The following is a 25,770-nucleotide window of genomic DNA, read 5'->3' as shown; positions in this document are numbered from 1 at the left end:
CTCGAGACCAAATTTAAGGTTTCCCTTAAAACTCGAATTTAGGATCAAAGACTAAACAACCATCTAAACAATGGTAAGTGGTCCTTGTCAGGGGAATAACCATCATTCTACTTCTGATTTTTATAAAAACTTGTTACTGTTTGTAATTATCAGCCTTAAGATTCCCACATGCTGGTGATTTCTCATCCTTCAGGTGTCTCCATGAGGTTTACACAAGTGATGTAGCCAGGTGAGGGGAGGCTGGTCCTCAATATTCTTCTCCTTCCTTTCTCCATCTTCTCTCCATTTTCCAGGTCCTTTCAAGTAAGCAGGCTACTCCCTGCATATAATCTCAACTGGTGGTCTTTCTGGGGGACATATTTAAGTACTTCAGATCCTGAGCACAAAGAACACACATACTTCAGCTACCTGTTGTGTTTAAGGAAATTATTTAAGAAGAACTTTCATTTTAGATTATTCCTAAAATTTTGAACAGAAGTTGAGGAGTACCTTCTTAAGAACACAGTATTCATCTTTGAATGTTCCTCCCATGACTGATGGTCTATGTCCCCACTCCCCTGTCTCTGCTCCTACCCAGGTCCTTGTTACCATCACATCTCCCCCAGTTCTGACCTGTTCATGGGGAGTCAGCAGTGACAGGGATGAGCCTAGGAGAAAGAGAGACCACCATGGAAGCTCCCTGCTGCTTCCAGGATCACAAGGACCAAGGATCCAGTGTGGGCCTGGCTCAGCTAAGAGGGGCAACTCAAAAAACAGCACTGGGCTCTCCCTCTGCAGAGTCTGCTCTCAGCTTCCTAAGTTCCCTATATTGGGGTGTTGAGACACAAGCATCACTGCTTCCTATTCATTTGAGAGAAAGACGAATGTAAGTTTTTGCACTTAGACAAGTAAATCCAAGCAACCAAACTAACATACTTTCTCCACCTTTGCAGCTAGCAAGATGCTGTAAAGACAAAGGTCTCTTGGTTGGGGAGGGATAACATTTTGAGTATCTTCTGACACATATCAGCCCATGACATACAAGTGCATAAACCCATTTCTAAACTGATATTGTCCAAATGAAGGACAGAGCAATAGGAATATTATCTTCTGGCTTTGCTCTATACTTACTTATTCTTTCTATGGTTTAGGGAGTCCTTTCAAGTGGGACGGTAGGAAAAATCGGGAAAATATCTGATGAGTACAACACAGTTGAAGAATTGATGCTTTTAAACTGTGGTGTTGCAGAAGATTCTTGAGAGTTCTTTGGACTGCAAGGAGATCAAACCAGTCAATCCTAAAGGAAATCAACCCTGAATATTCACTGGAAGGACTGATACTGAAGCTGAAGCTTCAATACTTTGGCCATCTGATGTGAAGAGCTGACTACTGGAAAAGACCCTGATGCTGGGAAAGACTGAAGGCAGGAAGAGAAAGGGATGATTGGATAGCATCACTGACTCAATGGACATGAGTTTCAGCAAGCTCCGGGAGTTGGTGATGGACAGAGAATCCTGGCGTGCTGCAGTCCATGGGGTCACAAAGAGTCAGACGACTGAGAAGTGGACAAGGTGGATACTGGAGAGTGTAGGTCTCTGTCGTATGACTAGTACTTTGGATTTTACTCTGCTGCTATGGGAGTCTTTGGAGATAAAACTGAAACTCTTCACTATACAACTGAAACACTGTGAATCAACTATACTTCAATTTTTAAAAAGTAGACACACATAAAATTTGAATCCTGGCTCTGCCCCTTACTTGCAAAGTAGGATAAGCTCCCAATGACTCAGATTTTAAATCTATCAGATAAGGATAACAACAAATTGTGAGAATTAAGCAGGAAATGGTGGGATAAGAAACTAAAATGTGTTAATGATTCCATAAACATTAGGAATTATTATTAATACTCATGTAACTTGTCAGGGACTGTAACAAGCACTAGAGGAACAGAAATGAGAGATATAGGCCCTGTTCTCAAAGAGAGAAAGAAAATATTCAAGAGTGTGGGGAGGGCTGAGAAAAAGACTGGAAGTCTTGGTGAGGGATTAGAAAGTAAGAGTGTGTATAAGGTGATGGTCAGGGAAGAAGCTGGTGGGAGGAAAGCCAGAAATCAAAATACAAAAAAATTTTAGTCTGATTTCTTGCTCTTGGAAAATGTTAGATACATTTCTATGTGGTGCTTTTCCCCAAAATTCCTATTGTGTTTTTTGTTTGTTTGTTTTTATTTTCTGTTTCTTTGCTTTACTATTCATATTTATGTAATGATTTAGTTTTTTATTATTAAACAACAAATATAAAGAAAATCACCAAAGACCATGAACACATCAACAGAAATTAAAGAGAAAAGTCATTTTAGAAGGTGTTACTCTACTTTCTACTTAAGTAGAAATAATACCCAAAAGGCCAATACCCTGATTCTTAAGACTAATAACAGTTCCTGATGACTGAGCATTCCTAAGAACGAGACAAGGGCACAAACATTATCTCACTAAGTTACATCTTCACCACAAATCTGTGGGGCAATGATTTCCAGACCGGGTTTAAGGACGAGGATGTTGAAGCTTGGCAGCCAAGTGACATTATCAAGACCCCACAGTCGATGAGGCAGAGCAGGAATAAACTGTGGGTCACACTGACACTGGGTCTACACTCTTAACCATTCTAGCCCCTTCTGCCTCCTGTATGGCTTCCTGGGAATCTTTATACATTGCAAGTTCTCTCCAGATTTTCTCTCTTTAATCAAGCAACACTGCACCTTGGAGACAAAGGCATATAGAGTGGAATCTACATGGATACAAAGCTTAGCACTATTTTGCAAACATGCTCTCTGGACTGTGTACCTAGAACATGCTCAAAGGAAGGATGGAAACCAACAGAATAGAACCAAAACATGCCAATGTCAAGGCATGTTTAGTCTTTGCTCAGATGTGCTTCCAAATATTATTGGCAGAGCCAAGAATTATCTAATGTTATTTATTTACAGAATTATGTACACAAGCATACAACATTTTTCTTTTAAGAAGCATTAAAAATAATTCAGGGATGTTTCTAAAGCTTTGCATTCAAGGATGTGAAAGCACTTTACAGACATGCCCTTTATTTCTACTAACTAGTCTCACATGGCCATTTCAGAGATGAGTACCATCAAAACATAAAACTTGGGAATCTAAGCTCATTTATTTTCTACTGTAATCATAAGTCATAAATCTAATAGCCAGATGAAATCTTTAAATATGGGGACTTAATGTGCTAAGAAGTTCTTCCCATTTTTTCCTGAAAGGGATAGCTTTGAAAAAAATTTTTTTCAATTGTGATAAAATATACATAAAATTTGTGGTATGGGAAGGGAGGAGGGAGGAGGGAGGAGGGTTCAAGATGGGGAACACATGCATACCTGTGGTGGATTCATGTTTATATATGGCAAAACCAATACAATATTGTAAAGTTAAAAAATAAAATAATCCACACAAAAAAATTTGCTAGATTAACCACTTTAAGTGCACAGTTCAGTGGTGTTAAATACATTCACATTGTTGTACAGCCATCACCACCATCCAGCCTCAGATCTCCTTTCATCTTGAAGAACTGAAACTCTGTACCCATTAAACAACAACTCCCCTCTCCTAGCCACTCCTGGCACCCGCCATTCTATGTCCTGTATCCATGAATTTGCTATTCGAGGTAACTCCTATTAGTAGAATCATACAGTATTTGTCCTTTGTAAATGACTTATTTCACTTAGCTTAATTTTTTCAAGGTCATCTGTCTGTAGCATGTGTCAGAATTTTATTCTTTATTAAGGCTGAGTAATATTCTACTATATGTATATGCGTCACATTTGGTTTGTTGATTCATCTGTCAATGGACCCTTGGGTGCCTCCACCTTTTTGCTGTTGAGAATAATGCTGCTATAACATGCAGGTTCCAGTGTCTCTTCCAGACCTTTCTTCCAATTCTTTTGGGTTTATACTCTTAAGTAGAATTGCTAGGTCATATGATAATTCCATCATTAACTCTTCAGAGCAACCAGCAAGTTGATTTCCATAGTAGCTGCACTATTTCACATTCCTATCAGCAATGAACAAGGATTCTAATTTCTCTACATTCTTTTTTTTCTCTCTCTTTTCTTTGACAGCAGACATCTCAAAGGGTTTGATGTGGCATTTCACTAGAGTCTTAAAAGAATATCTTGATTTTAAAATTACTTAAGATTAATTCCAGGTATTTTTGAGGTCATGGCAGGTAGCAACAGCCATACCCAAGTCCACATTCGCCTTCCTTTGGGTGCCATGTTGTACATGCTTCCTGAGAAATAGGCATTTCAGGACATATTGCACCCACATTCCAGGAAGCACATTTGCCTGGCTCATTGTGTCTCACCTTCTCTCTGTTTCTCATCTCAAGGGGGTATTTTTCTGAGCTTGCCTTGATGGGCAGATGATTACTAAGTATATGAATAAAAACTCATTTTTTTTTTTTTTTAATCAGCAACTCTGTCAAAGCAGAGGGCAGGATGATAGATAAGGACACATGGCCTATGTTGCCCTTGGCTATATACCTGGAGGATAGAAATTTCTCAGTAAATGTCACAGAATTATGTTGAGTGAATGAACCACAAGGAATGACGGGAGTGTCTACCACGCATATAATCCAGTCTCCAAAACGCTCCTTGAAAGTTATACTACTTTACAAAGAAGAAGAAAAGAGAACAGAATGAGAGCCCAGGAAGAGATTTCCAACTCAGCACTCCACCATCACAGCAGGCACATATGGGTCTACGTGAAACATTTCACACTCATTGACCTATTTTGTCCTCACAACTGATTGAGGGGGTGATACCATTATCTGCCTTGTAAGACAGAGAAAACCAAGGTACACAGAGACAGAATTCTGAGTCCACCGCTCTTCCTCACTATTCTGTACTGCCTCCCTGGTGAAAATTATTCATTAATGACTAAATTGTCAAAGTCTCCCCAAAGCATCTATATATCCTATGATTCTCAAAGCCCCACAATTTCACAGAAAGTTCTCCAAGGAGATAATCACTTTAAAAGATGTCCTCATTTCCCACAGCAAAATTACATCTGTAAGACACTTATTAATAAAATTCATGTTTCCCTATAGGAACCTCTCCAGTGCTAACAAATCATTTATCCTTCTGTTCTCAGAATTATGTGATTATCAGTGGAAACACTGTGGAAACTGATGAAGTCTGAGTCCAGAAATCTATCTCAGTAAGTTATTAAATCACATGCACACAAAACTAACAAATGAACAACTACAACAACAACAACAAAAAAAACCTGGTATCTGATGAAAGTGTCTGTTGAAAACACCTGCTGCTAAAATATATGCTCTATTGGGAAAAAAAGGATCAACTCATTCACTTACCTTGAAAAGACCAATCAAATTAAAAGCACTTAAACTTTAGACACCTTATGAAAAGAACATGTAAGAGTGTTCTGCTATGCATACCTGAAGTGCAACTGACATTTTCTTCCTTAAATCGTGCAGTCCAATACTGGTTGTCAAGATGTCATCAATGTAAATGCCACCTTCAGGTTCTGACAATCTAAAAAGGGCAGCAATGAGGGAACTTTTTCCAGCTCCTGTTCTTCCCACAATGCCAATCTGTAAAGAGACCCAGGGGGATGAGAATTAACAGGATGCACAAAATCCAGGAGAACCCTGATTGTTGAAGATGAATTTTAAAAGTTCTGTTATATGTAAAGAATATAAGTTTCTCAAGCAAGGCCCTACTGATATTTTGAACCAATAATTAATTATTGAGGGTTGGGACCTGTCCTGTATATTGTAGGATGATTAACAGTAGCCGTGAATCCCCTAGATACCAGATGCAACCCCCAAAATTGTGGCAACCAAAAATGACAGAAATTCACAAATGTCCCTGATTGAGACCACCATCACCCCAAGAATACACAATATAAGCTATAGTGACTTTCATGCCTTCTATTCAGATTTCCCTGATTAAATGCTTAATATGCAGAAAATTGTTTTCTATAATTATTACATAGTATCCATTACGTGGTATGTTAAAGGGGGAGATATGTATGTGTATGTGGTATATATATGTATGTGAGTGTATGTTTGTAACTAACATTCATAAATAAAGGAACAAGATAACAATAAATAAATAAATAAATAACCTGACTGCAGTGAAAAACCAGCAGTCTCCTAAGTGGTCCATAAGAAGTCAGCTTTTAAATTAGTTTTGTTCCTACTCCCTGGGTAATTTGACCTTGAGAATTACATGGGTAATTTTTCAGAGATATCAACAAGTCAAGTTAAAAGTATTATACACAAAGAAGTACTTACTTTCTCAGGGATATGTTATTTATTTAATAGGAATTATTCTTTGGTAGAAAAATGAAATCATTTCCTGATATTAAATATCTTAATTATATTTTATCTTGAAAGGAAACATCTTCAAATATAAAATACAGGTCTCAGTCTTGAAAGACAGAGGCCAGTAGAGAAAATGTACATAATGAGACCAACAGCAACACAAACAATATTTGCTATTTACACAGGACCTTTCATCGGAGTAGTTCAAAAGGCATTTTATCAATACATTAATACTTAAAATTGAACCTTGGAAAAACACATGTCAAGTGTCAGTCTATTTACTAAAACCAAAGCAGAGAGAAATTAAATGCACTAACAGTAAGATAAAAGAATCAATACAATGTAGGTAAAATGCTGGTGGTTGGTGGTTTAGTCACTAAGTAGTGTCCAATTCTTGTGACCATGGACTGTAGCCTGCCAGGCTCCTCTGTCCATGGGATTCTCCAGGCACGAATACTGGAGTAGGTTACCATTTCCTTTTCCTAGGTAAAATGTCAGTGGGGAATAAACCACATTCAAATATATATGCAGAAACTGGCCATTTTACTGATGAATTTTTAAGTGAAAGAAAGCATTAGACAATCAGTCGTGTCCAACTCTGTGACCCCAAGGACTGTAGACTGCCAGGCTCCTCTGTCCATGGAATTCTCCAGGCAAGAATGCTAGTGGGTTGCCATTTCCTACTCCAGGGGATCTTCCTGACCCAAGGATAGAACACGGGTCTCCTGCCTTGCAGGCAGATTCTTTACTGTCTGAGCCACCAGGGAACCCCAACTGCAAATTTTCTGAAGGAAGCTCTCCAAGAGATGATTTCATCTGTATTGAAAATCTGGAATTGATGAAAGTGTAACATATGCTTGGATCATTTGTAATTCAGTAAAGTTTTAAAACTCATGGCTTTAAAAAAAGAACAACTAAATCTTTCTGAGTAATGTAATCAGAATGTTTAGAACTTTTCAGGTTTTCTGATTTGAAAACCTCTGAAATTTCACATCTTAGTCTGTCAAATCAATCATGGCATTTCAAAAAAGAACGTATCTTTATAGAGATTAAAATAAGACAAGTGGGTTCAGCTAGTTTTATTATCTTATAAAGATAATACAAAGACTATAAGACATTTTGTTATTGTTCAGTAGTGTCCAACTCTTTGCGACCCCATGGACTGCAGCATGCCAGGTTTCCCTGTCCTTCACTATCTCCTGGAGTTTGCTCAAACTCATGTCCATTGAATCAGTGATGTTACCCAGCCATCTCATCCCGTCATCTCCTTCTCCTCCTGCCTTCTGTCTTTCCCAGCATCAGGGTCTTTTCCAATGAGTTGGCTCTTAGTATCAGGTGGCCAAAGTATTGGAGCTTCAGCATCAGTTCTTCCAATGAATATTCAGGACTGATTTCCTTTAGGACTGACTGGTTTGATCTCCTTGCTGTTCAAGGAACTCTCAAGAGTCTTCTCCAGCACCCCAGTTCAAAAGTATCCATTCTTCAGTGCCCAGACTTCTTTATGACCCAATACTTACATCCGTACATGAGTACTGGAAAAGCCATAGCTTTGACTATATGCACCTTTGTCGGCAAAGCAATGTCTCTGCTTTTTAACATGCTGTCTAGGTTTGTCATAGCTTTTCTTCCAAGGAGGAAGCATCTTCTAATTTCATGGCTGCAGTCATCATCCACAGTCACTTTCAGAGCCTAAGAAAATAAAGTCTATCACCATTTCCATTGTTTGCCCATCTATTTGACATGAAATGATTGAACCAGGAGTCATGATCTTAGTTTTCTGTATGTTGAGTTTTAAGCCAGCTTTTTCACTCTCCCCTTTCACCTTCATCAAGAGGCTCCTTAGTTCCTCTTTACTTTCTGCCATTTGGGTGGTATCATCTGCTTATCTGAGGTTACTGGTATTTCTCCTGGCAGTCTTGATTCCAGCTTGTGCTTCATCCAGCCCAGCATTTCGCATGCTGTACTCTGCATGTAAGTTGAATAAGCAGGGTGATGATATACAGCCTTGAGGTATTCCTTTCCCAATTTTGAACCAGTCTATTGCTCCATGTCTGGTTCTAACTGTTGCTTTTTGATCTGCATGCAGGCTTCTTGGGATATTTTGTACCTTATGTTAAACCTAATTCATATAATACAGATGGGCCATTCTCTGCATACAGGCAGGTTGTAGTGTGTATATATGTGGCTCATGTATTCTGTGTACAGGCAGGCCTCAAAGATATTTTGGATTTGGCTCCAGACCACCATAACACATGAATATCAAAATAAAGCAAGTTATATCAATGTTTTGCTTCTCTGTGCAAATAAAAGTTACATTTATACTATATTGTAGTCTAATGATGTACAATATAGCATTATATATAAAAAAAGTACATACCTTAATTTCCAATACTTTATTGTTAAAAGAATGCTAACCATCTAAGCATTCATAGGGTAGTAACATTAAAAACCACTGATCACATATCACGGTAATAAATATAATAATGAAATGGTTTGAAATATTGCAAGAATTATCAAAATGTGACAGAGACATGGAGTGACCAAATGCTATAGGAAAAATGGTGCCAATGTACTTGCCTGACAGTGTTGCCATAAATGTCCTTTTTTTTTTTAAGTATTATCTGAAGCACAGTAAAACAAGTGGGCCTATATTTCAGAGTGTTCTTATACATAAATCAATGCACATCAGGACACAGGTGAGAACTGATCTGTGAGAATGTGTGTATGTTCCCATGTTATCAGCTCCACTGAAACTGATCCATCTGTGCAAATGGGAACATCTGTAAACTTTGGGAAATGGACTGAGATATGTAGGGGCACCAAGGACTGCTCATGACCACAGGACTCTGAGTTCCAAACTCCAGCGAAGAAAACTAAAAACCAGGGGACTTCCCTGGCAGTTCAGCGGTTAAGATTCTGTGCTTCCACTGCTGGAGGAGTGGATTCAATCCCTGATCAGGGAACTAAGATCCCACATGCTGCATGGCCCCAGGCCCCCCAAAAAGAAAAAGGCAACTCAAAAAAAACCTGATTCTGATTATTCCTAGAGTTCAGTCATCAAAGCTATAGTCTGAATGTCTTTTCTGGGTAACCAAAGGGTTTTACCAATTGCCCATAGAGAGTGTCACCAGTGTCAGTAAGCTTACATTCTTCAATCTAAAGACACTTGGGGGCTTCCCTGGTGGCTCAGTGGTAAAGAAACTGCCTGCAAATGCAGGAGATGTGGGTTCAATTCCTAGTCCAGGAGAATCCCACATGCTGTGAAGCAACTAAGTCTGTGTGCCACAACTTTTAAGCCTGCGCTCTAGAACCAGGGAACCATGTCTATGAGCCTACATGCTTCAACTGTTGAAGCCCTCGCACCTTATAGCCCATGCTCTTAACAAGAGAAGACACCACAGTGAGAAGCCCCTACACGGCAACTAGAGAAAAGCCGAAGAAACAACAGAGACCCAGCCCAGCCAAAAATAAAGAAACAGATACAATTATAAAGACACTTGGAGAAAATTTTCTGTTACTTGCTTTGCAGTGGCCCCTTTCTGTTTTTCCAACCAGGTTGCTCTCTGATGATAACACTTGTTAGACACTTGCTCCTGGATCTCTCTTCACACATCAAACTCAGCAAAATCAACACCCAATGTTCCACACAAAACAACCCCTTCATCCATCTTCCCCACTTTACTCTCATTACATCTTTCCCAGGCTCGCAGTGTTTAAAAACAAAATAAACTCTTTCCTTAATCATAATTGGTGCAAAAGAATTTGAAAAGTAAATAAATACTAGCTATAGCCTAGCACTCTGAAAAAAAAATTCTTAAAATGTTTTTACTTTCTAGGCTTCTGTGTGTGTTCTTGTTGTTTTTGTTGTATTTTTTTTTCTATGTGTTCTTAAAGATACAAGTGCACATATATAAAGAAAAGACAATTAATGTGAACATACTGTTATATGTGTTTTCATTTTGTATTTCTAAAATATTTATTTAATGGTTGCATAATATTATAGTACACATGATCATTTATTTAACAAATCCTCTATTGATGGATATTTAGGCAGTGTCAAATAGTTAGCTATTATAAATAACTGTGTTAAATATCCCTGAAGCTAAATCTTTGAAAACAACCTTAATCATTTCCTTCACAAAAAATCTCAGATGTGGAATTGCTGAGAGTCATGTATGAACCCCTTGGAAAGCAAGGAGATCAAACCAGTCAACCCTAAAGGAAATCAGTCCTGAATATTCACTGGAAGAACTGATGCTGAAGCTCCAATACTTTGGCCACCTGACACAAAGAGCCAACTCATTGGAAAAGACCCTGATGCTGGGAAAGATTGAAAGCAGGAGGAGAAGGGGATGACGGAGGATGAGATGATTGGATGGCATCATTGATACAATGAGCATGAACTTGGGAAAACTGCAGGAGACACTGAGGGACAGAGAAGCCTGGTGTGCATCAGTCCATGGGGTTGGGAAGAGTCGGATGTGATTAGGTGACTAAACAACAACAACAAAGTATGAACATTTTCAGCAGAAGCTGTTAAGCTGCTAGCCTACCCTCTGGAAGTATGATACCATTTTCTACTACCACCCATTTCCCTGCATGTTCACAAATCCAGGTGTTATAGCTCTGTTTTAATCAACATCAACTTGATTCCAATAAGTGGAATCACTTTCCCAGCACGTCTTGCTGGAGGCATAACAGCTCCTGGCTCCCCGTCCCCTGCACCTGCCCCCTCTGGTCCATGTGCTCTCACTTCTCAGATTAAGCTCCCGATTGCCAGCTCAGCACCCAACACTCCACCCCAGGACATCTCTTCTACAAAACTTTCCTCTCTAACCTCTCCATTCTTCATGTACATGAGTCAGCTTCCTTGACATCACTAGCTAGTTGTGAGGGTTGAATGTAAAAATGTGAGTTACACACTTGGTAGTTCATTTTCCTGGATGCTTTGCAGGTGTCTAGTTCTTCATTCACTGAATCAGGGCATCATGCTTTTGCTTATGCTGGTCTCACCTCTCAGAATGCCTTTCACATGCATTTCCACCTGCTGAAACCCTAACCACACATAATTAAGTCTGTCTCACATGTCTAATTCCTTGTAAATGCTCTTCCTGTCCCCTAATATGGACTTGTTACAATTCTAACAGAAGTTATGTCATTTTTATAAGCATCTATAAAAACGGTGATCTCCTTCTAGCTTACAAAGCTAATATAGCCATTTTCTTGTTTCTTCAACCACACTGCATATGTTGACATCAGGATCTGTATTGGACTTGACTTTTTATTATTTGTATTACCTGTGGTATCCTGAGAAAAAGAAACTCCCATGGGAGCTGAGATTTTTAACTCAGTCCAGAGAAATTTATGGAAAATCTATTACCATATTGAACTTCCCTGGTGGCACAGATGGTAAGCATCTGGCTTCAATGCGGGAGACCCAGGTTCGATCCCTGGGTTGGGAAGATCTCCTGGAGAAGGAAATGGCAACCTACTCCAGTACTCTTGCCTGGAGAATCCCACGGATGGAGGAGTCTGGTAGGCTACCGTCCATGGGGTTGCAAAGAGTCGGACACGACTGAGCAACTTCACTTCTTCACTTCATTACCATATTATTTAAGTACAAGATAAATCAGACAGAGACAGACACAGCAGATGGATCCTACAGCCATAAATACAACTTCAAATGGCCAACACCTCATTCTCCTGGGACAGAAAACACCTTCCACAGCATAAGCGGTTATGGTCATTTTATACCCTATGAAAATGATCATCATTTTTGTCCAAGCATTTACTCTGGGTGTTTTACATGCCTTATCTTGATTAGGTTGTACATAAACCCTATAGGTTATAATCTATCGCTTCAATTTTGTATAAGAAAAGATTGAGGTTTAGATGAATTAGTCTGTCTGAATATCAGAGCCCATAAGTAGCAGGATGGGACTCAAATCCACGTCTGTTGCCTCTTTTCCACCTGCTGATGGGCCTCCTTATCCCCTGGATGGCCTGACACCTTATCATGTCTCTGAGTAGCTAGAACAGAGAAAGTGGGGAGAGGTGTAGCTGCAGTTAAAGAAACAGGCCTACCATAGAGATCTTATGGTCAGGCATACATGTGGTGAGTGAGAGCAAAGAGGGTACCTGAGGGCAGGTGGACCAGCTGTCAGCAGGAAGACCTGGCACCCACAGCTGGATTGATAGAGAAACCTGCAGCTAAGTGAGGCATATGGTGCCTGGGGAACAGGCCAAACAGACCTCATGCCCTGCTTGGGGCAGCAGGACTCATTTTTGATTACATCAAGTGGTGAAACAGCCACACATACACTGCTGCACTGGTCTGTCTCTGACTCCAGGTCCAGGTAGGGCTGAGCCTGTGGGAAATCCCTCCAGTCCCTGCAGGAGGCTGGTGTGGAGAAGGACAGACAGCAGGATGAAAACTACCCATGATGAAGACAGACTCCACTAGAAAGAAGCATAGAAATGCAGTGGAATCACACAGAATTAGATTATAATGCAAAGGTGCAATTTATAGAGCATCAGCTAAGTTCAGTTGCTCAGTCATGCCCAGCTGTTTGCAACCCCATGGACTGAAGCATGCCACACTTCCCTGTCCATCACCAGCTCCCAGAGCTTACTCAAATTCATGTCCATCCAGTCAGTAATGCCATTTAACCATCTCATAAAAGCATTAAAGTAAGTAAATCTAGTGGCACAGAACATTCTAGATCCTCTTGCTCAGTTAGCAGCAGAGATTTGGGAATTCTTGAGTTCAATTTCAAACTGTCAAAGGACATTTATTGGGAATCACAGGTTATCACTCATCAAAAATTGCCCATTGGAGAGACAGGTGGAAGTCATGTTCAGATACGAATCTGAGTCAGGAGGTCTGGGTGAGCCTGAGACTCTGCATTTCTAAGAAGCTCCAGGAGAGGTAGGTGCTGCTGGCTCTTGCATCACAGTCTGAGTCACAGGGAATTAGGAAGCCAGCAGGGGAAGGGGATAATCTGGGAGTGAAGGGAGCAGTTTTTAAGAAAATATTACATAAAAAAAAAATGCAGAAAACTAATATTTTTGTACGTTATAGCATGGTCTACTAAGCATCTGTATAAATGTAGCATCCAAGTAATAGCTGTGAGAAAAAGGAAAGCAAAATCAATCTACCTTGAGAGCTGGAAAATATTTTATTGCCCAGGACTCTCTAAACTGATCAAATCAATCACACAATCATCTAAATGAAAAATGAAGCCCATGTTCAGACTCTAACCAGGAAGTCCAGGGTGCTATTTAACTCATGTTGATTTTTTTTCTGTTTGGCTCTGCTGGGTCCTGATTGCTTTGCATGAGCTGTCTCTAGTTGTGATGAGTGGGAGCTACTCCTTGTTGCAGTACACGGGCCTCTCACTGAGGTGGCTTTTATTGTAGCTGAGCAAAGACTTCAGTAGTTGTGGCACAAGGGCTCAATTGTTGTGGTGCAGAGCTCAGTTGCTCTGTGGCATGTGGAATCTTCCCAGACCAGGGATTGAACCAGTGTCCCCTGCATTGGCAGGCAAATTCTTATCCACTGCACCACCATGGAAGTCCTAGCTCCTTATTTTCACTTGCAATTTCTTCTGTGAATCAAAATCCTGACTGCTACTGCTAAGTCGCTTCAGTCGTGTCCGACTCTGTGCGACCCCATAGACGGCAGCCCAACAGGTTCCCCTGTCCCTGGGATTCTCCAGGCAAGAATACTGGAGTGGGTTGCCATTTCCTTCTCCAATGCATGAAAGTGAAAAGTGAAAGTGAAGTCGCTCAGTCATGCCTGACTCTTAGCGACCCAATGGACTGCAGCCTTCCAGGCTCCTCCATCCATGGGATTTTCCAGGCAAGAGTAGTCCACCCCAGGGACTGGGGTGCCATTGCCTTCTCTGAAATCCTGACTAGTACCTACTATACTTTCCTATTGGCTCTAACTTCCAGGAATCGGAACAGAAGAGGAAATGAGGAAAAGAGAATTAAGCCCCACTTCTGCTGGGCTGGCTCACTCCCACGTCCCCTGCCCGCACCACCCGCCTCCACCCCCGCCAACAGCCTCTCTCAGTCAAATCCAACACCAAAAGTGTGTCCTGGAGTGATGGAGGCTGGGACAGGTTCCCTGCTCAGGAGAGGGAACCTGATATATACACAAGTGGACTGAAATCACTTCATGAACACGCTGCCTGGATGCCATCTCCAAACACAGAAATGAAGCTAACAGTGATACTGAGAGTGGACCAAGGCACAGATCAAAAGACAAGTTACTTCAGTTATTAATTTAGTCTCCAAATTCACTTTTCCCTCAAACATTTTAGAATCTCAATAATCCTATGGTTTGCAGGTTTTAAGAAGGAAGAATAAGAATCTGTTATGTTCCTAAGTTGTCCTAAAAAAGTTTCTTAGATAAATCATATTTTATGGCTTTGGGGGAAATTTAAGACAAGTGCAGATGAACAGAATTAAATTTACAACAGAAAATCTGACAGACACATTGTCTGAGAGTGAGTAAACACCACATACAGTGCTCTCAAGGACAAGATTGTATCAAGAGCTGCGTTTAATGTTTTCCTGACACAGCAGTTCACACTTTTCCTGACCTACACTGAAACTGGAAATAATTAGCAGGGAGCTTTTGCCCTGTGACTAACTGAAACTGCCCCCTGGGTAGCATTTGGGCATTAAGTTGAATATTCTTTCATGTTGGTTCCTGCTTGCTCACACCTGAGCAGTCCCTCAGCACCCTCTCTGTGCCCTACAGAATGCCACATTCTGGAAACACAGATGAAAACAAGATGCTCCCTGATTTAAAAAGCCCTAAGATACTATGAGATACAGATCCCAAATTACAAAGCATGCCACAGGTGTTATCTTTTATTTTAATTATGATGAAATTCACATAAAATTTAACCATTTTTAAGTGTATAGGTTGTTGTTCAGTACATTCACATTTCTGTGCCACCTAGCTTGAGAATTTTTTTTTGTTAATCATAAAACTGAAATTCTTACCCATTAAACAAACAACTCCCCATTTCCCCTCCCTGAGGCTCTGGTGACCACTTTCCTACTTCCTGTCTTCTTGGATTTGACTACTCTAGGAATCTCACATAAATGGAATCAGAGTATTCATTCCTTTTGTGTCTGGCTTATTTCATTTAGCAAGATGTCATCAAGGTTTATCCACAGGTTAGAATTTTCTTCCTTTTTAAGGCTGAATAATACTTCATTGTCAGAGAAGGCAATGGCACCCCACTCCAGCACTCTTGCCTGGAAAATCCCATGGATGGACAAGCCTGGCGGGCTGCAGTCCATGGGGTCGCGAAGAGTCGGACACGACTGAGCAACTTCCCTTTCACTTTTCACTTTCCTGCATTGGAGAAGGAAATGGCAACCCACTCCACTATTCTTGCCTGAAGAATCCCAGGGACGGGGGAGCCTGTTGGGCTGCCGTCTATGGGGTCGCACAGAGTCGGACACGACTGAAGCGACTTAGCAGCAGCAGCAGCAATACTTCATTGTAAGGATTTAGTTCCTTCCAACTTTTGGCTGCCATGAACATCAGTTAAGTTCAGGAACTCTCTTGCTTTTTCCATGATCCAGTGGATGTTGGCAATTTGGTCTCTGGTTCCTCTGCCTTTTCTAAAACCAGCTTGAACATCAGGAAGTTCACGGTTCACATATTGCTGAAGCCTGGCTTGGAGAATTTTGAGCATTACTTTACTAGCATGTGAGATGAGTGCAACTGTGTGGTAGTTTGAGCATTCTTTGGCATTGCCTTCCTTTGGGATTGGAATGAAAACTGACCTTTTCCAGTCCTGTGGCCACTGCTGAGTTTTCCAAATTTGCTGGCATATTGAGTGCAGCACTTTCATACCATCATCTTTCAGGATTTGGAATAGCTCAACTGGAATTCCATCACCTCCACTAGCTTTGTTCATAGTGATGCTTTCTAAGGCTCACTTGACTTCACGTTCCAGGATGTCTGTCTCTAGGTCAGTGATCACACCATTGTGATTATCTGGGTTGTGAAGATCTTTTTTGTGCAGTTCTTCTGTGTATTCTTGCCACCTCTTCTTGATATCTTCTGCTTCTGTTAGGTCCATACCATTTCTGTCCTTTATTGAGCCCAACTTTGCATGAAATGTTCCCTTGGTATCTCTAATTTTCTTGAAGAGATCTCTAGTCTTTCCCATTCTGTTGTTTTCCTCTATTTCTTTGCATTGATCGCTGAAGAAGGCTTTCTTATCCCCTCTTGCTATTCTTTGGAACTCTGCATTCAGATGTTTATATCTTTCCTTTTCTCCTTTGCTTTCTGCTTCTCTTCTTTTCACAGCTATTTTTAAGGCCTCCCCAGACAGCCACTTTGCTTTTTTGCATTTCTTTTCCATGGGGATGGTCTTGATCACTGTCTTGTACAATGTCACGAACCTCATTCTATAGTTCATCAGGCACTCTATCTATCAGATCTAGGCCCTTAAATCTATTTCTCACTTCCACTGTATAATCATAAGGGATTTGATTTAGGTCATACCTGAGTGGTCTAGTGGTTTTCCCTACTTTCTTCAATTTAAGTCTGAATTTGACAATAAGGAGTTCATGATCTGAGCCACAGTCAACTCCTGGTCTTGTTTTTGTTGACTGTATAGAGCTTCTCCATCTTTGGCTGCAAAAAATATAATCAATCTGATTTCGGTGTTGACCATCTGGTGATGTCCATGTGTAGAGTCTTCTCTTGTGTTGTTGGAAGAGGGTGTTTGCTATGACCAGTGCATTTTCTTGGCAAAACTCTATTCATCTTTCCCTGCTTCATTCCGTATTCCAAGGCCAAATTTACCTGTTACTCCAGGTGTTTCTTGACTTCCTACTTTTGCATTCCACATAGGTGTACCATAAATGCTACCTTAAAAGAATATATAAGACACTAAGGATATATTAGTGTCTATACATATGTTTTATATATATATATATATATATATATATAACATATATATTAGTATATTAAGTATATGTTAGTACATTAAGTATATAGTCTATTAGGTATGTATATTAAAAATATAATATATATTAGCATATTAGTATATATAAGGGTATATTAAACCAAAGGTTTCGAAGATGCACTAGACTTGACTCAGAAAATGAGATTTTCACCATCCAGATGACAGAGGGCCTGGGTCTCTGAGGCTGAGGGGCAGCGTGCGCACTGGGAACAGGGAGGACATGGTATGTTGGGAGAAACTACACACAGTCCCAGTGCAGGGAAGGGTGTGTATGTCAGAGACATACTTGCAGCAGAGGGAGGTGGGGAAGAGCTCCTAACGCCTTGCCAGATCTTGTTCAGTCTCTTCTTCAAGACTCTGTCCTGGTCCCAACTGATGGCCTCAAGCTGAGTGTGGAAGGAACATCACCAGCAGACATGAATTGTGGCAGGTCTAGGTCACAAGCTTCTCTGCCATCTCTCACGTGGATCTTCTCTGCTCCCTTCCATTTGCTTTTGACTTTGAGCCAGTCTCTAGACCCTGCCTCCATCTGAGGCCCTGGTTCCTTACTCCTCACTGGGTCATTATTCAGGCTCTTCTCTGGTGGATACAAGGTCACCCCAAGGCCGCTGCTGGAGTGGACTTGAGGCTATGCTATGGTTCCAGTAGCAGCTCACCCAGGCCAGTAAGGATCAGATCTGGGCTAAGAAAGAAGCAGTCTGTGGAGGGAGGGCAGAGGGCTGGCAGCTCAGTGTGGGTGAGTGGAGGACAAGGCTGCAGGAAGGGCTAAGGGACAGAAAGCGAGGCTGCAATCAGAGGGTATCATGGGAAGAAGAGAAGATTTCAAAATACAAAAAAGAAAAGATGGAAAGGAATGAGATATTAGAGATTTAAGGCCAGGAAGACAAGGCTGATGTCCCAGACTTTGTATGAATAATCAGGTGTCACATATATGTCCCGGGTCAGGTTAAGATGGAGCCCCGGATCCCAGGGCCCATCAACCACCATGAAGGAGCTCACAACACAGGGAAAAATTTGCTGGTATCCCCATTCCATGATCAGTTTCCAAGAAAGATTCACCTACAATGCCACTGATTTGCATCCATTAGGAGCAAACAGTCCCCCTGACACAGTGATAAGGAAGCCAAGAGCAGATGTGGTGCTAAATCTTTAGCTGGATTTAAAGAGGCGAATGGCTTAAACTAACCGTTCGTCCTGGGACAATGAATGCTGTCAGGTTCCTCAATACCAGAGGACTGTCCGAGTTATATCTGAAGTTCATACTGGAAAAGGAAATCTTTCCATCGGTGGGCCAGTGTGGTGGTGGACGATACTCAAGTTCCCAGGGTGCTTCTTTCTCAAGTTCTGTATATTCAATCCCCCTTTCTACTGAAATCATCTGAAAGACATATGACATCACATGAGTTAGTATCAGAGGATCTAGTTTATGGGTGTCCAGAGATTGTAAATGAAACCTCCTGCTTTTCTATGGTTCAGAGTATCTCAGGTCTCAACATCCACAAAGGACAGAAGTAGGAGTTTGATGAGACCTTAGATGATCTGCAAACTTGTTCATCATCTTCAACACTTTTATACATGACTACTTTCTTCACTTTTATACAAAAGCTAAAAAAATTATAGAAATGAATGGTAAGGTTTTATTGATCCACCTTTCACATCTGAATAAAAAAAGCAAAAGTTATTTTTGAAAGAAAAGAACACTTATGGACATCGATCAATATGTGTAGCTACAGAAGGGTCACGTGTTACAGATGTCCAGAACTGGACAGTCATCAAACATCATTTTAATAGTCACTTTCAACTCTGTTAGAAGAAATAAATAGAAAAACTTCATTTTTATTGTTTTTCTCCCTTTAGGAGAAGGTACAAATATTCAAAAGTATATAATTTACTTATTGACTAAGGCCTCTTAAACAACCATAATTCCACACCTTTGAGAGCACATTCTGAGAGGAAGCTTACCTACCAGGAAGAAGGGCCACCAGCAAATTCAGGTGTTCAACACACACAAGAATAAGTGATAAAATGGGGGGGGGGGTTGAGATAAATATTAATTAAATAAACCTTAAAATACTGGATTCTTTTCTTTTACCAAAAATAAGGAATTATCCATTAAGAAGCAAAGATAAATAAGCTGCTAAGAAATTAGCTTACATTGTCTCCAGAATTTCAGAACCTCTCTCCTACAGAGACATTTATTGTATTTGAAGGCAGTTTATGATGAATGTAAAATCTTCTGACATGGCATACATATGTGAGAAAATATGTATATATTTTTATTAACTTTAAGCAGATGGAAAGTGAAAGGGAAAGTCAGTCAGTCATGTCCAACTCTTTGCAACCCCATGGACTATAGCCTGTCAGGCTTCTCTGTTCATGGGGATTCTCCAGGCAAAAATACTGGAGTGGGTAGCCATTCCCTTCTCCAGGGGATCTTTCCAATCCAGGGATAGAACCTTTGTCTCCTGTGGCTCTGCATTGCAGGTGGATTCTTTACCATCTGAGACACCAGGGAAGCCCTTAAGCAGATGGAGGAGAACATAAAAGACTTTGTAAGATTATGTTAAAAAAAAAAGAAGAAAGGGTTTTATTATTTTACGTAAGAATTGCTTTTATGCCATATAACAGCAAGGAGACCTGAAAAGGCTAAGAACAGAAAAATAAACATCACCATGTTCTCAACTTCGGCACTTTGCCTGACGCACAACTGGAACATCCCTGTGAGTGTGAGCGTGAGAGACAGGACCAGGCCAACCTGCCCGAGATTCAAAGCTAAATGAGGAAGAAGAGGAATAAAGTGAGTCTATTTCTCAACCCCTCACACAGGTCCTTCTGTCACTTTACAAAGAAGACTCTTTTATTTTTATGATTTTTATTGAAGCATAGTTGATTTACAAAGCTGTGTTAGTTTCAGGTGTACAGTAAAGTGAATTAGCCAGATATATACATAAATCTGCTATTTTAAAATTATTTTCCCATATATGTTATTACAGAGTATTAGATAGAATTCCCTGTGCTATACAGTAGGTCCTTTTTAGTTACCTATTTTATATATAGTAGTGAGAAGACTTCTTTATAATATTGAAATTATTGGCATGTAATGATATTATCACTCATAATATTATTTCTGTTGTATGAGACAATAATATAGTAAAAACACATACACACATACACACACATACTATGAGGGACTTCCCTGGTGGTCCAATAGCTAAGACTCTGAACTCCCAATGCAGGGGGCCCAGATTTGATTCCTGGTCAGGCAAAGAGACCCCACGTGCCACAACTAAGAGTTCACATGCTGCAACTAAATTCCTTCCTGTTATAACTAAGACTAAAGATCCTGCATGCCCCAGCTAAGACCCAGTGCAGCCAAATAAAGAAACAAAGTTTTAAAAAGTTATGAATTTAGAAAGAGCACTGATCATAACAAACACCCTATTCCAACAACACAAGAGAAGACTCTACACATGGACATCACCAGATGGTCAACACTGAAATCAGATTGATTATATTTTTTGCAGCCAAAGATGGACAAGCTCTATACAGTCAGCAAAAGCAAGATGGCTCAGATCATGAACTCCTTATTGCCAAATTCAGACTTAAATTGAAGAAAGTAGGGAAAACCACTAGGCCATAAAGATATGACCTAAATCAAATCCCTTATGATTATACAGTGGAAATGTGAAATAGATTTAAGGGCCTAGATCTGATAGATAGATGAACTATGCAATGAGGTTCGTGACATTGTACAGGAGACAGGGATCAAGACCATCCCCATGGAAAAGAAATGCAAAAAAGCAAAATGACTGTCTGGGGAGGCCTTACAAATAGCTGTGAAAAGAAGAGAAGCAGAAAGCAAAGGAGAAAAGGAAAGATATAAGCATCTGAATGCAGAGTTCCAAAGAATAGCAAGAAGAGATAAGAAAGCCTTCCTTAGAAATCAATGCAAAGAAATAGAGGAAAACAACAGAATGGGAAAGACTAGAGATCTCTTCAAGAAAATTAGAGATACCAAAGGAACATTTCATGCAAAGATGGGCTCAATAAATGACAGAAATGTTATGGACCTAACAGAAGCAGAAGATATTAAGAAGAGGTGGCAAGAATACACTGAAGAACTGTAGAAAAAAGATTTTCACGACCCAGATAATTACGATGGTGTGATCACTGACCTAGAGCCAGACATCCTGGAATGTGAAGTCAAGTGGGCCTTAGAAAGCATCACTATGAACAAAGCTAGTGGAGGTGATGGAATTCCAGTTGAGCTATTCCAAATCCTGAAAGATGATGGTATGAAAGTGCTGCACTCAATATGCCAGCAAATTTGGAAAACTCAGCAGTGACCACAGGACTGGAAAAGGTCAGTTTTCATTCCAATCCCAAAGAAAGGCAATGCCAAAGAATGCTCAAACTACCACACAGTTGCACTCATCTCACATGCTAGTAAAGTAATGCTCAAAATTCTCCAAGCCAGGCTTCAGCAATATGTGAACCGTGAACTTCCTGATGTTCAAGCTGGTTTTAGAAAAGGCAGAGGAACCAGAGACCAAATTGCCAACATCCACTGGATCATGGAAAAAGCAAGAGAGTTCCAGAAAAACATGTATTTCTGCTTTATTGACTATGCCAAAGCCTTTGACTGTGTGGATCACAATAAACTGTGAAAAATTCTGAAAGAGATGGGAATACCAGACCACGTGCCTCTTGAGAAATTTGTATGCAGGTCAGGAAGCAACAGTTAGAACTGGACATGGACCAACAAACTGGTTCCAAATAGGAAAAGGAGTATGTCAAGTCTGTATATTGTCACCCTGTTTATTTAATTTATATGCAGAGTACATTATGAGAAACACTTGACTGGAAGAAACACAAGCTGGAATCAAGATTGCCGGGAGAAATATCAATAACCTGAGACATGCAGATGACACCACCCTTATGGCAGAAAGTGAAGAGGAACTAAAAAGCCTCTTGATGAAAGTGAAAGTGGAGAGTGAAAAACTTGGCTTAAAGCTTAACATTCAGAAAACGAAGATCATGGCATCTGGTCCCATGACTTCATGGGAAATAGATGGGGAAACAGTGGAAACAGTGTCAGACTTTATTTTTCTGGGCTCCAAAATCACTGCAGATGGTGACTGCAGCCATGAAATTAAAAGACGCTTACTCCTTGGAAGGAAAGTTATGGCCAACCCAGATAGCATATTGAAAAGCAGAGACATTACTTTGCCAACAAAGGTTCGTCTAGTCAAGGCTATGGTTTTTCCTGTGGTCATGTATGGATGTGAGAGTTGGACTGTGAAGAAGGCTGAGCACGGAAGAATTGATGCTTTTGAACTGTGGTGTTGGAGAAGACTCTTGCGAGTCCCTTGGACTGCAAGGAGATCCAACCAATCCATTCTGAAGGAGATCAGCCCTGGGATTTCTTTGGAAGGAATGATGCTAAAGCTGAAACTCCAGTACTTTGGCCACCTCATGTGAAGAGTTGACTCATTGGAAAAGACTCTGATGCTGGGAGGGATTGGGAGCAGGAGGAGAAGGGGACGACAAAGGATGAGATGGCTGGATGGCATTGCTGACTGGATGGACGTGAATCTGGGTGAACTCCGGGAGTTGGTGATGGACAAGGAGGCCTGGCGTGCTGTGATTCATGGGGTTGCAAAGAGTCGGACATGACTGAGGGACTGAACTAAACTGAACAAAGTTGTTGTTCAGTCACTAAGTCATGTCTGAGTCTGTGACACCATGGACTGTAGCATGCCAGGCTTCCCTGTCCTTTGTTATCTCCCAGGGTTTGCTCAAATTCATGTCCACTGAGTTTGTTATGCTGTCTAACAATCTCATCCTCTACCACCTCATTCTCTTCCTGCCTTAAATGTTTCCAGTATCAAGGTACTTTCTAATGAGTCAGCTCTTTACATCAGGTGGTAAAAGTTGGAGCTTCAGCATGAGTCCTTATGGTGAATATTCACAGTTGATTTCCTTTAGGACTTCCTAATTTGGTCTCCTTGTCCAAGGGACTCTCAAGAGTCTTTGCCAACATTACAACTTGAAAACATCAATTCTTTGGCCCTCAGCCTTCTCAATGGCCCAACTTTTACATCCATTGATAACTCTCACATGACTACTGGAAAAAATCATAGCTTTCACTATATGGACCTTTGTTGGCAAAGTGATGTCTCTGCTTTTTAATATTCTGTATATATTTGTCATAACTTTCCTTCCAATAAGCAAATGTCTTTTCATTCATGGCTGCAGTCACAGTTTGTAGTGATTTTTGGAACCCAAGAAAACAAAATCTGTCACTGCATTTAACATTTCCCCATCTGTTTGCCATGAAGTGATGAGACTGGATGCCATGATCTTAGATCTTTGAATGCTGAGTTTTAAGCCAGCTTTTTCACTCTGCTCTTTCACTTTCATCAAGAGGCTCTTCAGTTTCTCTTCATTTTCTGCCATTAGAGTAGTATCATCTGCATATCTGAAGTTTTTGATATTTCTCCCAGCAATCTTGATTCCAGCTTGAGCTTCATCCAGCATGGCATTTTGCATGAGGTATTCTGTACATAAGTTAAATAAACATAGTGACAACATATAGCCTTGTCATACTGCTTTCCCAGTTTTGAACCAGTCCATTGTTCCATGTACAGTTCTGTTTTTTCTTGACCTGCTTACAGTTTCTCAGGAGACAGGTAAGATGGTCTGGTATTCCTATCTTTTTCAGAATTTTCCACAGTTTATTGTGATCCACAGAGTCAAAGCCTTTCACATAGTCTTGCTTTCTCTATGATCCAATAAATGTTGGCAATTTGATCTCTGGTTCCTCTGCCTTTTCTAAACCCAGCTTGTACAGTTGGAAGTTCCCAGTTCACATATTGTTGAAATCTTGTTTGAAGGATTTTGAGAATATTCTTACTAGCATATAAAATTAGTGCAATTGTATGACAGTTTGAACATTCTTTGGCATTGCATTTCTTTGGGATTGGAATGAAAACTGACCTTTTTCTGTCCATGGCCACTACTAACTTTTCCAAATTTGCTGGCATATTACATGAACAGCATCATCTTTTATGATTTCAAATAGCTAGGCTGGAATTCCATTACCTCCAGTAACTTTGTTTGTAGTGATGCTTCCTAAGGTCCACTTAGCTTCACCCGCCAGGGTGTCTGGCTCAAGATGAGTGACCACACCATCAGGGTTATCCAGGTCATTAAGATCTTTTTGGTACAGTTTTTCTGTGTATTCTTGCCACCTCTTCCTAATCTCTTCTGCTTCTCTTAGGTCCTTACCATAGGACCTTCTCATTTTCCTTTATCCATATTAATCCCACCTGGATTGAGATACACTTGACTGTATAATATAGTTGAGGGTGCCATTGTTCAGATTTTTGTCCTTATGCTTTGATTATCATTATGTAATTTCACTCTCTACAACCAATGTAGCTGCAGTTGAAATCACAAAAACAAGGCAGTGGGTTCTAAGAGCCAGTGCTTTTTAATCTAAAATATTACTCTCATTTTTCCACTATCAAAGACTGTGATTCTGGGCTATTTCTATGGAATAGTGAGGGATGGTGAATTCATGCTGCACTTTCCAACAACTGCTCACCTGGGACCCACATAGCAGTGAGTATACTGTTTTTGCTATAGAGAATCTTTCTCAGACGCCTACAACGAAGGGATCCAAGTAGTCCTAAAGCTAAAACATAATCTGTACAAAAAGCTTAACAGTAAACCTTCTTCTCTCTATCCAGCTATAGGACACTACCTGGGATTTTCAGAAGGTCATCTTGCTACAGTTATGTAGACCCCAACCCATTCAAAGAAAGATAAAAAGATAAAAGATCTCAATGAAGACCTACTGTAAACAAACAAACAAACAAGCAAACTACTCAAGAGCAATCTACAGATTCATTACTGCTGCTGCTGCTAAGTCACTTCAGTCGTGTCCAACTCTGTGCGATCCCAGAGACGGCAGCCCACCACGCTCCCCCGTCCCTGGGATTCTCCAAGCAAGAACACTGGAGTGGGGTTGCCATTTCCTTCTCCAATGCATGAAAGTGAAAAGTGAAAGTGAAGTCACTCAGTCGTGTCCGACTCCTAGCAACCCCATGGACTGCAGCCTACCAGGCTCCTCTATCCATGGGATTTTCCAGGCAAGAGTATTGGAGGGGGGTGCCATTGCCTTCTCCAATAGATTCAGTGCAATCCCTATCAAATTGCCAATGGCATTTTTCACAGAATTAGAACAAAAAAGTTTACATTTTGTATGGAAACACAAAATACTATGAATAGCCAATGTAATCATGAGAAAAAGAAGAAAAATGAAGCTAGAAGGAATCACGCTCCCTGTCTTCAGACTATAACACAAAGTATACTAATTGAAACAGTAGACTACTAGCACCAAACCCAGAAATGA

General features: G+C 40.4%; 1 protein-coding gene across 1 annotated transcript in view; it reads right to left on the bottom strand.

Annotated features, from left to right (window-relative positions):
- Positions 1–25,770, bottom strand: part of LOC113902124 (multidrug resistance-associated protein 4-like) — a 137,115-nt gene that overhangs the window by 24,808 nt on the left and 86,537 nt on the right. The window contains 3 exon segments of the mRNA XM_027557078.1: positions 5,455–5,610; positions 18,538–18,729; positions 20,023–20,123. Of these exon segments, the coding sequence (XP_027412879.1) occupies positions 5,455–5,610; positions 18,538–18,729; positions 20,023–20,123 (449 nt within the window).

The sequence above is a fragment of the Bos indicus x Bos taurus genome, chromosome 12 (assembly GCF_003369695.1).
Source record: "Bos indicus x Bos taurus breed Angus x Brahman F1 hybrid chromosome 12, Bos_hybrid_MaternalHap_v2.0, whole genome shotgun sequence".
NCBI lineage: Eukaryota > Metazoa > Chordata > Mammalia > Artiodactyla > Bovidae > Bos > Bos indicus x Bos taurus.
This window is presented reverse-complemented; position numbering and strand designations above follow the sequence as displayed.